The sequence below is a fragment of the Lycium ferocissimum genome, chromosome 4 (genome assembly GCF_029784015.1).
Source record: "Lycium ferocissimum isolate CSIRO_LF1 chromosome 4, AGI_CSIRO_Lferr_CH_V1, whole genome shotgun sequence".
Lineage (NCBI taxonomy): Eukaryota > Viridiplantae > Streptophyta > Magnoliopsida > Solanales > Solanaceae > Lycium > Lycium ferocissimum.
The window spans coordinates 47,936,497-47,949,726 of record NC_081345.1 but is presented as its reverse complement, the minus strand read 5'-3'; the positions used below and the strand labels follow the sequence as shown (position 1 = coordinate 47,949,726).

At 35.3% G+C, this 13,230-nt stretch overlaps 2 protein-coding genes and 1 non-coding gene across 5 annotated transcripts; 1 reads left to right on the top strand and 2 right to left on the bottom strand.

Annotated features, from left to right (window-relative positions):
• Positions 1 to 524: 524 nt before the first annotated feature.
• On the top strand, positions 525 to 2,190 carry LOC132053391 (putative pentatricopeptide repeat-containing protein At1g03510). Its single transcript, XM_059445399.1, has one exon. It carries the CDS (start codon positions 538 to 540, stop codon positions 1,867 to 1,869), a length of 1,332 nt encoding a protein of 443 aa, XP_059301382.1. The 5' UTR covers positions 525 to 537; the 3' UTR covers positions 1,870 to 2,190.
• Positions 2,191 to 5,425: 3,235 nt separating this feature from the next.
• LOC132053390 (F-box protein At3g07870-like) lies at positions 5,426 to 8,303 on the bottom strand. Of its 3 annotated transcripts, XR_009414113.1 has the most exons (3): positions 7,020 to 8,303; positions 5,642 to 5,734; positions 5,426 to 5,610 (listed from the first exon to the last, which is right to left on the bottom strand). XR_009414113.1 is itself a non-coding variant. In XM_059445397.1 (2 exons), exon 1 carries the CDS (start codon positions 8,250 to 8,252, stop codon positions 7,041 to 7,043), a length of 1,212 nt encoding a protein of 403 aa, XP_059301380.1. In that variant the 5' UTR covers positions 8,253 to 8,303; the 3' UTR covers positions 5,426 to 5,952; positions 7,020 to 7,040. The 3 variants fall into 3 exon arrangements, 2 of the variants coding, with proteins under 2 accessions (XP_059301380.1, XP_059301381.1); XM_059445397.1 differs by having other exon boundaries at positions 5,426 to 5,952; XM_059445398.1 differs by having other exon boundaries at positions 5,426 to 5,734.
• Positions 8,304 to 11,202: 2,899 nt separating this feature from the next.
• Positions 11,203 to 11,286, bottom strand: TRNAY-GUA (transfer RNA tyrosine (anticodon GUA)). Its single transcript is given in 2 exon segments — positions 11,203 to 11,238; positions 11,250 to 11,286. It is a non-coding gene; the product is annotated as a tRNA-Tyr (tRNA).
• Between the last annotated feature and the right edge of the window lie 1,944 nt (positions 11,287 to 13,230).

Below are 13,230 nucleotides of genomic sequence, written 5' to 3'. Positions count from 1 at the left end.
CCGATTAATTCGAATTCGCATCAATAGGATCCATTAAAGACGTAATGCTCCAAACCACAAATTTCTCCATTCCCAAAAATTCAAACTTGAGATATCTGATTAAGGTTTAAAAATCTCATCATCCAACCACACTCCTTGGCAGAAGAGCAAGAAGCTAATTTTTGTGCTTCATATCATTCCTTTAGTTACTTTGTTTATTGGTAATCCAAACTTAAAGAATCTCTAATCCCGTAGTAACATAACAATAAGGTCTTTTTGCCACACTATTTTAGCCACAATGGCCCAAATAGAGTAAATTCATATGACTATTTAGATCAAATTTAATAATTTATGCTTACTTCATGTCATTTCTTCTCAAAGTTTATCTTAATTTAAAATTGTACAATAGAGATTATCGTTGTATTTACATAAGTGTGGCCAAATTTGAGTCAAATTGATGTGGCAATTTAGCAACTCTCGTAATATAAAATATTTGATTCTTTTTTTTTTTTTTTTTTTTGGTCAAAATAAACGTTAGAACTCAATCCACCCAACGGTATGTATACTCAAAGCAGGGCGCCAAAATCCTACAAAACAATGGGTTCATTTTCTTCAAACTTCCTACGTTTGCTCTCTCAAACAAAACTCTTAACATCTCATGTCAATAAAGGCCAACACCAACAAGCCCTTTCTCTATTCCACCAAATCCATTCCACTCTTTCCCTTTCTCTCGACCCTTTCGTATTCCCTCTCGCCCTCAAATCATGCGCCGCGCTGAATTTCCCTCAGCTCGGCGCAACCATTCACGCTTACACATACAAAGCAGCCTTTGCATCCAATCCGTTTGTCGCTTGCGCTTTAGTCGGCATGTACGGGAAATGTGTGTCCCTCACGTATGCGCGCCAACTGTTCGATGAAATGCCTGAGAGAAATGTTGTCGTTTGGAACGCGATGATTGCGCTTTACGCTCGTGAGAATGATATTGGGAGCGCGTTGGAGTTGTTTCGGGCGATGAATGTTGCGGTGGAGCCTAATTCGTCCACGTTTAATGCGATTATCGCGGGGTTGGCGGAGACGGAGGACGGGTTTTCTAAGGCCGTTTCGTGTTACCGAGAGATGGGGAAGATGGGTTTGAGGCCGAATTTGATTACCGTTCTTGCGCTTTTACGCGCTTGTATTGGTAAGGCGGATGTGAATTTGATCGAACAGATTCAGGGGTATTCGATAAGGAACGATATTGATCCGGACCCGCAATTGAGGAGCGGGTTAATCGAGGCGTACGGGCGTTGCGGGTGTCTTGAAAAAGCCCATCAGGTGTTTGTTAGTATGAGGGAAAGGGATGTAGTTGCTTGGAGTAGTTTGATCTCGGTATATGCGTTACACGGGCAGGCGGGGCCCGCGCTTGAAGTGTTTAAGCAAATGGAAAAGGCCAATGTGAGGCCTGATGGAATTACTTTTCTTGGGGTTTTGAAAGCTTGTAGTCATGCTGGACTAGCTGATGAAGCACAGGTGTATTTTTCTCGTATGCGAGTTCGATATGGTGTTGAAGCGAACAGCGATCACTACGCGTGTTTGATCGATGTGTTGAGTAGGGCGGGGAGATTGCATCAGGCGTATGACGTTATTAGGAAAATGCCGGTGAAAGTGACTGCGAAAGCTTGGGGAGCATTACTTGCTTCTTGTCGAACTTATGGAGAAGTCGAGCTGGCAGAAATAGCTGGACGAGCGTTGTTTGAAGTAGAGCCAGAGAATCCTGCTAATTTTGTGATACTGGCAAGAATTTATGCTAGTAATGGGCAGTTTGAGGAAGCGGAAAGACTTAGAAGAGAGATGATCAAGAGGGGCATGAAATCAGCTCCTGGTAGCAGTTGGGTAGTACATCAAGATTGAGTTTCCTATTATTTACTTTGGCTGGTTCAGGTAACAATTCACTGAAATTTGGGGTGTGTTTGGTACAGACATTTTCCAAATTTTTTCATATTAGGTTGGTCAAAATGTTTTGGAGAATGTTTTCTTTTACAAAACAGGTTCTTTAAAAATGAGAAAAATTACTTTCCTAATGGAAGTAGGGACAACAAGTTTCATAAGTGACATTCCTTCTTCATTATCTCCTCCCCACCCACCCAATGTTCCCAACCCTCACCCCTTGACCATCCACCCCCCACCACCCCGAACCCCACTTCCCACCTCATAGTGATCTGCTAGATTACATGCAAATGCTCTTGAGATAATATTAATTTCTTATGTACCAACCACTAAAAAGTAAGAGAAACCCACTTGTTTTCCAAGAAACGTTTTCTAGAAAAACAGTTTTCTTCATACCAAACACACCCTTGGTCCTTTGTGAGATTGTCAATATCAATATTGTACCGATCGTATATGGAAGAAATAGAAAGTGAGAGTTGCAGCTGAGAAACTAGTCCAATTCTTTGAGTTGGCGCGTTAGCCTCGATTCAGTGTTTGTGCAATCCTATCTTTATTTGCAAGTGTGAAAGGAGCTGGTAGTGCAGAATTATTATTTATTATGATAGAGAAGATTTCTAACCCAGTAACAATCAGGCATATTCAACATGCTGCAAAGATTCAACTAATTACAAAGACAGCTGCTTGTTTTCATAAAAGGATTCTGTGTCGTCATGAATACCAAAGAATGCATTTGTTTATCTGAAAGAAATTTTCATTGAAAGAGAGATGGTTGTCGTAAAGTTCAATGTAATTTGAACTTGATCAATTCAAGTTGTATTTAAGGTTCCGTTAAAAGATGCAGATGCTTCTGCATTTCATTCAATATTTAAGTGGAGAAGTTTGATGAATAAGAGCTCGCTGCTATATCCGCAAAGGTGGCTCAGTTGGTTGAGCATGGAGCTTCCATAATGGAGGTCTCAGGTTTGAAACCCCTGCCTACGACAGCAGGGGATTTGCCTTTTGGGTTGAGCTCGTCGCACGGGGCTTGTCTAATGCGGGTTATCTCTCCTGTGTGGTTTGCGAGCTGTTGCACAGGAGTGGGGTTTACCCTGTGCGCACTCGAAAGGTAGCGACTGCGGGTTCCCTTGTCACCAAAAAAGAGCTCGCTGCTATTCTTCATCTAATACATGTTCAACTAAATCCTAATCGACCGGAGTATATTAGGGACAGAATGTGTGATGTCGTACTCAATTAAGGACCTGTTTAGCTGCTGGTGGGGTTGCAAGGGAGCAAAATGTATCAAGAAGATATGGAGAACTATCCCAGCTTGCGCTGTTTACAGTATCAAGAACATACTGTAAATCTTCGTGACAAACATAAACAACATCGATATTGGACACCTTAGCTAAGTGTATGTAATGGTGAGTGATGTTGTATAGCATATCAATCTTATCAAATATTTCAAGTAGCCAGTAATGACCCTATGGTCGTCTACTTCTTTCACTTGGCACCTAAAGTGACCGCTTCCCATTTAAACACTTCGAAACGGTGGGGGTCATTCTGTTGAAACAGACATTTTTTGCCAGTTATAGGCCAAAGCAATCACACAAAGAGCGCCCTCATGCGCATCAACCGGACAAAAGGCCCAATTTTTAATGGTCAAAACTCAAAATTTACAAATTAGTGAATTTACAATTAAATGAGTTGGCACAATTTAATTGAGTTGGCACAATTTAAATAGTGGCACAATTTAATTGGCCACTTAATCACGTGACGGCAAGGCGGGTGTTGGTTTTACTTCGATACTTGGTCTGAAAAGGTGTACTAAGTGGAATAGGAATAACGAAGTGTTTTAAAATGGAACAAGGATTGACATGTTGAGTGAAAAAGTGGACGACTACGTTCGTGTTTATCGATGGGTTTGGCCTATTTCTAAACAGTAAAGCACTTTTACGTTAGCCTTTTGTTCTTTTGACTAACACTTCTGTTCGGGAGGAAGGGAGTAGGAATAGAAAGTTTAAGATGAGGTGCTTTTATAATACCCAAAAATCAAATTCTATGTTGATTCCTTTGAGTTTTACATGGTAATAGATTTTCACAAATAAAAGTGTCTACTTTGAATTACTCCTTTCGATTCTTGAAAATAGATTTTCACAAATAAAAGTGTTTACTTTGAATTACTCCTTTCGATTCTTGAAACTTTGAGGAAGCTGGTGGATTATCTTTCCTTTGGAACTATCCAACAATACTTTTCTGATCTACAACGTTTAAAACTTGTCATTTGGTCCTCTAGACAATAACTACGACGAGGGAGCAATAATAGTCTAGAAGCACTATTATATATCTCCTTCACCAACTTTTGTCAATAACATAGGAGGACAGGACTACAAAGTGAAAAATTAGATTCGACAGAAGCACGACAAAGAGAGGAGAAATTTTGCTTCATACTAGTCATCTGTGTCAGAGAATATATCATCTAAAATCCAACTGACGGAAATGACTGTCAGATTGGAAAAAATTACATGGGCAGTAGAGCTTATCTCATATCAAGTTCCAAGTTCTCACACCTACTGCATGTAGTTTTAGACAAGCATGTACATATTTTGCCTAGTTTTGTTTCCTTGACGCATATATCTACAAGACACATATATGAATCCCACTGAATATTGTATCGTTATGTTGGTAGCTCACATACATTTACAAGAACATTATTGTAGACTTCTCATGCCCTCCTTAATTCGAATATTATTGATTCACCAAGAGCCAGATTAGGAGATAGAGCATTTCCATTTACAAGAACTTGTTCCAGAAAATTCACTCGCAGAGACTTGAATTTATAGTGCTGCAGTAAAAATGACAATTGTTAGGGAGGGGTGACAAAGTTTGGCTGACAGATTATTGTAAACTACACAAGGAAGCAAATGGTTAATGTGATTATTATTCTTCTAGCACTAAACCTCCTATATCCAACTCCTCACATGCCAAAAGTAGCCACCCTAATTCATTTGGAAACTTGTTAATGTTATTTTATTCAGAAGTGGCAAGAAATGAGTCCATGTTCATATTTAGAGAAGACTGCTCTGCTTCCAATTAGTTGCCATCAAGAAAAGGGCAGAATGAGACCAAATTAACTCCCTATTGACAGTAATTTGCCAATTTTACCATTACCAGTGACACCAAATTACCATTGCTAGAGGCTCAAGCGCACCAGTGTTATAAGGTAACAAGTCACTGAATTTAGTCGAACGTTATCTAATTTTTACAGATGGTCGGCTTAAAAGGGTTCTCTCTCTCTTCATGAACATCATGGATGTATTGTTTCCCTTATCCACGTGAAATTTTCATTATAACAAAGATAGCGGTCGAAAAGTTTCTTTGTAATCTGAACTTGATCAATTTCAGTGGCATTTTCTTTGGGTATTATGCTTTGCACTGAGCTTAAAGTTGGTAGTTTCTGTTGATTGCTTCAATTTCTTTCTTTTTTTTTTTTTTTTTTTTTTTTGACAAGGCAAGAATACATCCGAAACTGCTCCAGGAAGCAGCAAAATATGTACAGCAAAACAATTAATCCTCCCTCTCATTAAACTTATAGGGAGTGTATGAAATCAGGGATAGAATTTACATCAATATCAAGAAGAGAAATTACACCAGGATTTTACAAGAGCAAACATCTACAGTTGAAACAAAAAATTGGCTGTCAATTTGGGTTTTGTCCGTAAAGCATCTCTCGTTTCTCTCTTTCCAGTTTCCACACAGCCCCAAAAAATGCAGGCAGGATAGTTGCGTACTTCGCCTTAATAGACAAATATCAGATGAGAGGAAATTTTAAATGATAGGATAAACTCAAGCTCTGCAAACAAGGGGAATACCACACCAAGTGAGACTATGAACTCTTGCGCATCATTGAAAAAGAAAAGTTAATCGAACTCTATATCCTCCAGCAAGAGCAGAATGGACATGGAGGATTCATCCGACTCCAACTAGTTTGTATCGAGCTAAATTAGGTACTATGCTTTTCCTTCATCACACGCCAATTTATACATCAGGGAGAAGTGTGCAAACTTCTGCCTATCAAAATCACAGCAATGAGATGAGACATAAGGCCTTATTGCCTGCCAACTCTTGGTTGAAGGGGTTTTCTTACTGCTACTAAAAGAGGTTTAAATGCCAGACTTTGTAAACTAACCTTAGTTAGTTCAAAAAATAAAAGCAATGAAAAGCAAAAGCAACATGTAGACAACTAAAAGCTATTTCAAATAGATCAGGACCTGGTGTGAATAGGTGATCACTTAAAGGGGAAAAATTGAAATTAGAAACGCTAATGGAAATTACCTCCGCATCTGTCCTCTCTGCAACTAAGTTAACTATAGATAAAGACAACTTATGTCGCTTGATTAGCATAAGGGATCACAAAAATAAACTGGAAACACATCTAAAAGCAAAAAGAGTACATCAACAACCAATATAAGGCTCTCTCTCTCTCTCTCTCTCTCTCTCTCTCTCTCTCGCTATTGCTAAATTAGGCATTATGCATTACCTTCATCACACGCCATTATCAATATCGGGGCGAAGTATGGAAATTCTGACTATCAAATCACAATAGAGATGAAATGAGCTGGTAATAATGTGCATATACTTTAGCCAAATAGTCAGACCACTCCAATTGATGAGATGGAATGCCTTATTGCCTGCCAACTTTAGGTGAAAGGGGGTTTACTGCTACTAAATGGGGTGCCGGACTTCGTACACTTAAAAGGGTTAACCATATTTAGCTCAAAAAACAAAAACAATGAAACAGCAAAAGCAACATGTAGAGAACTAGAAGGGTTTGCAAATGGAACAGGACTTGGTGTGAAATTGGAAATGCTAATGGAAATTTCTTCCACCTTTGTCTTCTTTGCAACTAAGTTAACTATAGATAAAGACAAGGTCCATCATCTGATTAGGATAACAAATCACAACAACTAAATGGAAATATATCATAAAGAGAAAACAGTACATTAACAACTAATATAAGGCAAACAAATGTAAACAAAAGTCTACCAAATTTGATAAAATATCAAACACTTCCATTATTCCATGAAACAGAATAAGCAGAAATCCATATTCCATGTTGATTGAACTTGATAAAATACCTCATCTTCTAATCACGTTCTTTATTGCATCGATAAACTTCCCATTCCTTCCAAGAATTCATCCGAAACAACACCATTCCCTTTCAGTAAAACAAGCGATTCCACATAATTCTGAACATAAAACGAACGAGAGCTCCCTCGAATACCAAGATCCTTCTTGTCTCCACTATTCGGATCATAACAAACCATCTCATTCCCCTTAGTCGAAAACAAAACCTCACCGTTACTCCTAAATCCAACTACTTTCTCCATATCCTCAACCAAATTTATCCGATACAATCTACTCCAAGATTCCAAAACCCCGTAATTCTTCATCACCCACACTTCACACGAACCACCATCAATCTCCCTCTGATACTTAACAACACAAAGCAACCCCTCAAACACCATAACCGATAAATTCGTCGCGATCTCACTAACTAAACCCTCCGGCAACATAATCGCCTTAAACACCTCATCACCTACACTAAACGACATAACTAAACTCCGGACCCCACCGTTCGCGGAGTCCACATCATACGCTATCCAATGTACAGCTCCATTCAAGAAAACCTGTGACCACATAAACTCAACCAAAAAATGCTTAACCTCAACTCCTATAACTCTCCTCCAAACCATAGTATTAATCGAAAAAATCTCAACTTCAGGTGGAATATTATACCTAGCAAAACCATCATCATTTTTTTTATGATACACAAGTCTAACCAACTTATACTCAACATCATCAACATTATTATTAGTAGTAGTAGTAGTAGTACCACCAAATCCAAGAACAAACATATGGGGTGACTGAGGATTAATTAAAGGTAAGGGTAAAGTTGTAATCTTTTGAATAGAAGGATTCCATAAAACTAAACTTTTTAACTCACCAAACAAATCATCACATAAACAAACAACACCATTACATGTACCAACAATTCTAAAATACCCAAGTTGACAGTTTAATGGAAAATTCAATTCAGTTGAAAAATTCAATGAAAAGGGTGTGTTCTTAATGTCTTGGAATAATGAATAATGTTCTTTATTGTGGCTATTATTGTAATGACGAACAAGAAGGGTACTTTGGGTATTCTTGATTTTTTGGTTTAGGTGTGTTGAGATGAAAGAAGTGTCTGTGATTAAGGAATACCATGATTTGGAGATGATTAAGAAGCGGATTAAGGATTTAACAGGGAGTTTAAGGAGGATTTCGATTAGTAAATCTGGTGGAAAGTAGGGGTTAGGATCACTCATTGATAAGTTTTTGACAGAGGGACAAGAAGAACCCTAGTTGTGGAACAGAACTTTGGTAATCTTGGAGGCCTAAAGCAGATGCTTTTTATATTGCGACAAGGAAATATTTTGGCATGTATTAGACTATTAATATAGTCCCACAATTACATTTGTCAGAAAATTTTATTTAGACGCTCAAATCACGACTTATTATAATTGATCACTTGAACACATGATAAATTGTTACTATTAGATATTTTAGGTTTAAATTTTTGAAAAACTTTTGTGCGTATTCCCATGTGTCCACTATGTAAATAAATTAACCATTTAAAATATGTCATTTCCTTTAGTTATACGCATTAGCATTAATAAATCGTAAAACCCTATTCATGTTTCAGTTGGGGTTGATGTGTATAATTAAAAGAGATGACATATTTTATGTGATTAACTTAATTATCTAATGGACACTTGAGAACACACGCAAAGAAAATTCAAAATTTAAACTAAAAGGTGTCTAATAAGACCACTTTATCATATGTTAAGATGCTTAAAAGGAACAAATTGTAGTTCAAGTGTCTAAATAAAATTTAGGGAAAACGACATATATGGCCGCTCGGCCATAAATAATCCCATCCTCTAGCCCAATTTTCCCAAACCCAAAGTGTAGCAATTAAACAAATCTCATCCATTAGTCAAAACTTAAATAAGATAATTTTCAAATAAAAACCCAAACACAAAAATGTTTGAGGCGATTTTTATATATAATATGTGTCATTTGTGTATAAAATATGTATCGACCTATCGTACGTAATGTGTATAAACCGTATAAAGTATGAATCACTAAGGTATGTATCATTTTTGTATATAATATGTATCATTTGTGTATATAATATGTATCAAAAGACAAAGGCAATCGCCCTATATAGAATAGAAAATTGTAGCATTTTTGTATATAATATGTATCATTTTTGTATAGAAAGTGTATATATAATTCCAGCATGTGTATATAAACTGTATCAGTCTTGTATAGAAAGTGTATCATACGTATAAAAAATGTATTATAGAAATCGTATCATTGTGGTATATAATATGTATCACTATTGTATATGTAAAAAAAAAAAAAATCATATCATTATTGTGTAATATGTGTATAATAAATGTATAATTAACGTATAATTTATGTATAATAAATGTATGATTAATTCCAGCATATATATATATAAACTGTATCATATTTGTATATAAAGTGTGTATGTAATTCCAACATATGTATATATGTTGTAGCGGCCCTTTAGTGACGACGTTTTTGTAGCGACTAAGTCTGTTTTTTTTTTTTTTTTTTTAAGCCGCTTGTTGGTCACTCGCGCAAATTTTCGCATTATTTTGGCCAAATTATTTACCATTTTTTTGGCATTAATTTGGGCTGACCGGACTCCTAGTGGGATTAAGCCCAAATAGTGGTTAAATGTCGAATTAGTTTGGCGGAGTGGACACACAGTGTCCTTTTTCCTAAAATTTACTGACAAGTTTAAGGGGCTGCCAATGTATTGAGACAATTATTTTGGGTAAATATATAATTACCTTCTGAATTAAGGCCTATATTTTCAATTACACATCCTACCTTGCAGGAGTTAATTACCCCTTTGAGTTATTTCGAAATGAAATAAATACACTCCTAAAACTCTATAACTTAAAAGTTATTTTTAAACCAGTTTTTTTTAATCTTTTTAAACCAGTTTTTAATCTTTTTAAACCAGTTTTCTTCTAAAAGAACTTATCTTAACTCTTAACAGCACTTCAGCTTATCATAAAAAGACGTCTGGTAAATCTTTGAGAACTTCGTTTAAATACTCTTTTTTCTTCTTAACAGTCAATGTATTATAAACAAAATAAGCAAATGTCTAATAAGATTTAGCAAATAAAATATTACTCCCTCCGGATCAAAAAAAGTGTTCATTTAGTCTTTTTTTCTTAGGTCAAAAAAAGTGTCCACTTATCAAATCAAGAAAGAATTAAACTTATTTTTTCAGATTTGCCCTTATTAAGTGTTATATGATCAAATCCCAATGTCTATTTAATTAGGGGTAGTTTAGTCAAATTACCTATTTTTGTCTAGGAGTTAGTATTTTCTTAAGGGGTGTGCGAATGGCTAAGTAGACTCTTTTTTTGATCCGGAGGGACTAACATTGATGCGGAAATAGATAACGCACTTTTAAAAGATGAAGTTTTTGAACATATAACATAATGTGCAAATCAGTTCAAAGGATGACTTGGATATTATATTGAAATGTTCTCGATAACAACATTTTCATTGCCGCAGCCCAAAAATATCCTGGCAAACGAAGTTGTTATAGAGAAGTTTGACAGTATTCATATCAAATTTATACGGTAACCTTGAAAATAGAGTAATAACTTGCTACAATAAGTTAAATTACTAATAGTATCAAAATTCACAACTTAGAAAAAAAAAACGAAAAAAAAAATGGCTAAATAGACTCTTTTTTTGATCCGGAGGGAGTAACATTGATGCGGAAATAGATAACGCACTTTTAAAAGATGAAGTTTTTGAACATATAACATAATGTGCAAATCAGTTCAAAGGATGACTTGGATATTATATTGAAATGTTCTCGATAACAACATTTCGCTGCTGCAGCCAAAAATATCCTGGCAAACGAAGTTGTTATAGAGAAGTTTGACAGTATTCATATCAAATTTATACGGTAACCTTGAAAATAGAGTAATAACTTGCTACAGTAAGTTAAATTACTAATAATATCAAAATTCACAACTTAAAAAAAAAACGAAAAAAAATATATCCTGGCAAACGAAGTTGTTATAGAGAAGTTTGACAGTATTCATATCAAGTTTATACGGTAACCTTGAAAATAGAGTAATAACTTGCTACAATAAGTTAAATTACTAATAATATCAAAATTCACAACTTAAAAAAAAAAAACGAAAAAAAAAATCCGACCTGCCGGATTCGAACCAGCGACCTAAAGATTACAGCAACAACTACAGTCTTCCGCTCTACCAACTGAGCTAAGGTCGGTTTTATTTATGGTGTGAGAGTCATTAGTTAATATACAATGTTAACGCTCTTTCTTTTTCCTATTTACTTATTGAGTGAAATATCGATGACAAAAACTTAAACTTTTACAGATTAAAAATTACATGTCATTACTCTTTCATGTATAACAAATGCTTCAATTTTTTGAATTGGATTTAGGATAAAGTTATGTAAAATTTAGTATTAATTAAATTCATAATCTACTAAAACATCAGCACCATTGCTAAACATTTTTCGTGTTTTGGTTATTCAATATGTATAATTATTAAATTTCAAATCGAGTAACTCGAATGGTCAGTGATAAATGATATCACGAACATATAAACTTAAAATTTTGAAATTGCCTCTGAGTGCATGGTTCAAAATTCCTTATGCCTTTATATGCTTGATTTTGATTTGAGATATTACTCAACCACATATATTAAAACAGATATGAGTTCAAGATACATGGCGTAGTCCCAGCTTACAGAGGACATGAGCGTAGATAGGAGGTTTTGGAAGACACAAATTAGAGTAGAAGGTTAGTAGGTAGTTGAGTATTGTCCCGCTTAACCTTCCATACTAATAGTCCTACTATTAATCTTGTAGCTTCTTGGCCTTCGATTTCTGTTTCTATTTGTTGTTCTTGTCATTTGACTATTGTATTACTTTGTTTCCATGGTTAATTTATTAGTTATTTCCTTCTTATCCTGCTTTATTTCCTTCTTATCTTGCTTTGAATTGCTTGACATTATGCAGAGGGTCTACCGGAAACAACCTCTCTATCCTCTCAAGATAGGGGTAAGGTGTGCGTACATTTTACCCTCTCCAGACCCCACTTTGTGGGATTTCACTGGGTATGTTGTTATTATTGTTGAGTTCAATATATAGGTTCAAACTGCGATACAATAAATTACACAAGTAAAAAGTAAAATTTGTAACGGAAGAATTTGTCACAATTCTATCACAACTTCGACTCTATAAGAATTGTGACAAATTTTCGGCCGTCATAAATTCACTCGTTTCTAATGGATTTGTGACAGAATAACCGTCTCAATGAAAGACAAATTTTGTTAATCAATCGTAAAATATTCGATCAAAACTTGAATTAATACTGGAAGACACGTTATTTTTCTATGATCTGTCTTTGAACTAAAGCAAAGTCAATTACTTCTTCATGCTATACCACATATCATTTGGTAGAGAAATTCTCTTTCTTTGCAATTAGCATAGTCAACCACATATTAGAAGTACAAAAAGAATTAAATTAAGTACAACGAAATAGCTAGGTTTTTACGAAGCTTTGGTTAGTCATCACATGTTCCGTTAGTCTTGAAGAAGCACACACAAAAATGTCACCTCGCCCTTAACTTTCTGCACACACACTGCTTCAAAAGTCCTCTGGCAATGGGCCTTGCAATATGGTTGTACACTTATTTCTATGCATGGAACATTATGAACTTTTGTTATATTAATGGATGTCGTTATAAGTATAAAAAGTTGTTATAGAAAAGTAAAAATTACATAAAAGTTGGTTCTAAAGAAAATTTAGCTATTATAATTAAATGCTATTATAGCGAGTGAATGTTATAGAGAGGTTTGGCTGTATGTAGCTTGGTGATACTTATTTTATTTCTCCATAAATAGTGAAAATTTTCCATAATAATTGTTACCTTATTTGTTTCTCATCTTGCCCTTACTTATTATTTAATTATCATATTTTATCCTTTACACAATCATTCTCTATAGCTATGTCCTGTGCCCTGCTTGTTTTCGTAATATCATACGCTATTCTATTGTCGGTGCGTGGCATTATGAAATGCAACGATAAATGATACTATTTGTCTGATCATTATAGCATAAAAACAATACAATACTATTACGATACATTACGAAACGATATCCTCCTTCCGTCCAATTTATGTGATATAGTTTACGATACATTAT

Coding starts and splice junctions, on each gene's coding strand:
- LOC132053390 (XM_059445397.1), bottom strand. CDS start 8,252: ATGAGTGATCCTAACCCCTACTTTCCACCAGATTTACTAATCGAAATC.
- LOC132053391 (XM_059445399.1), top strand. CDS start 538: ATGTATACTCAAAGCAGGGCGCCAAAATCCTACAAAACAATGGGTTCA.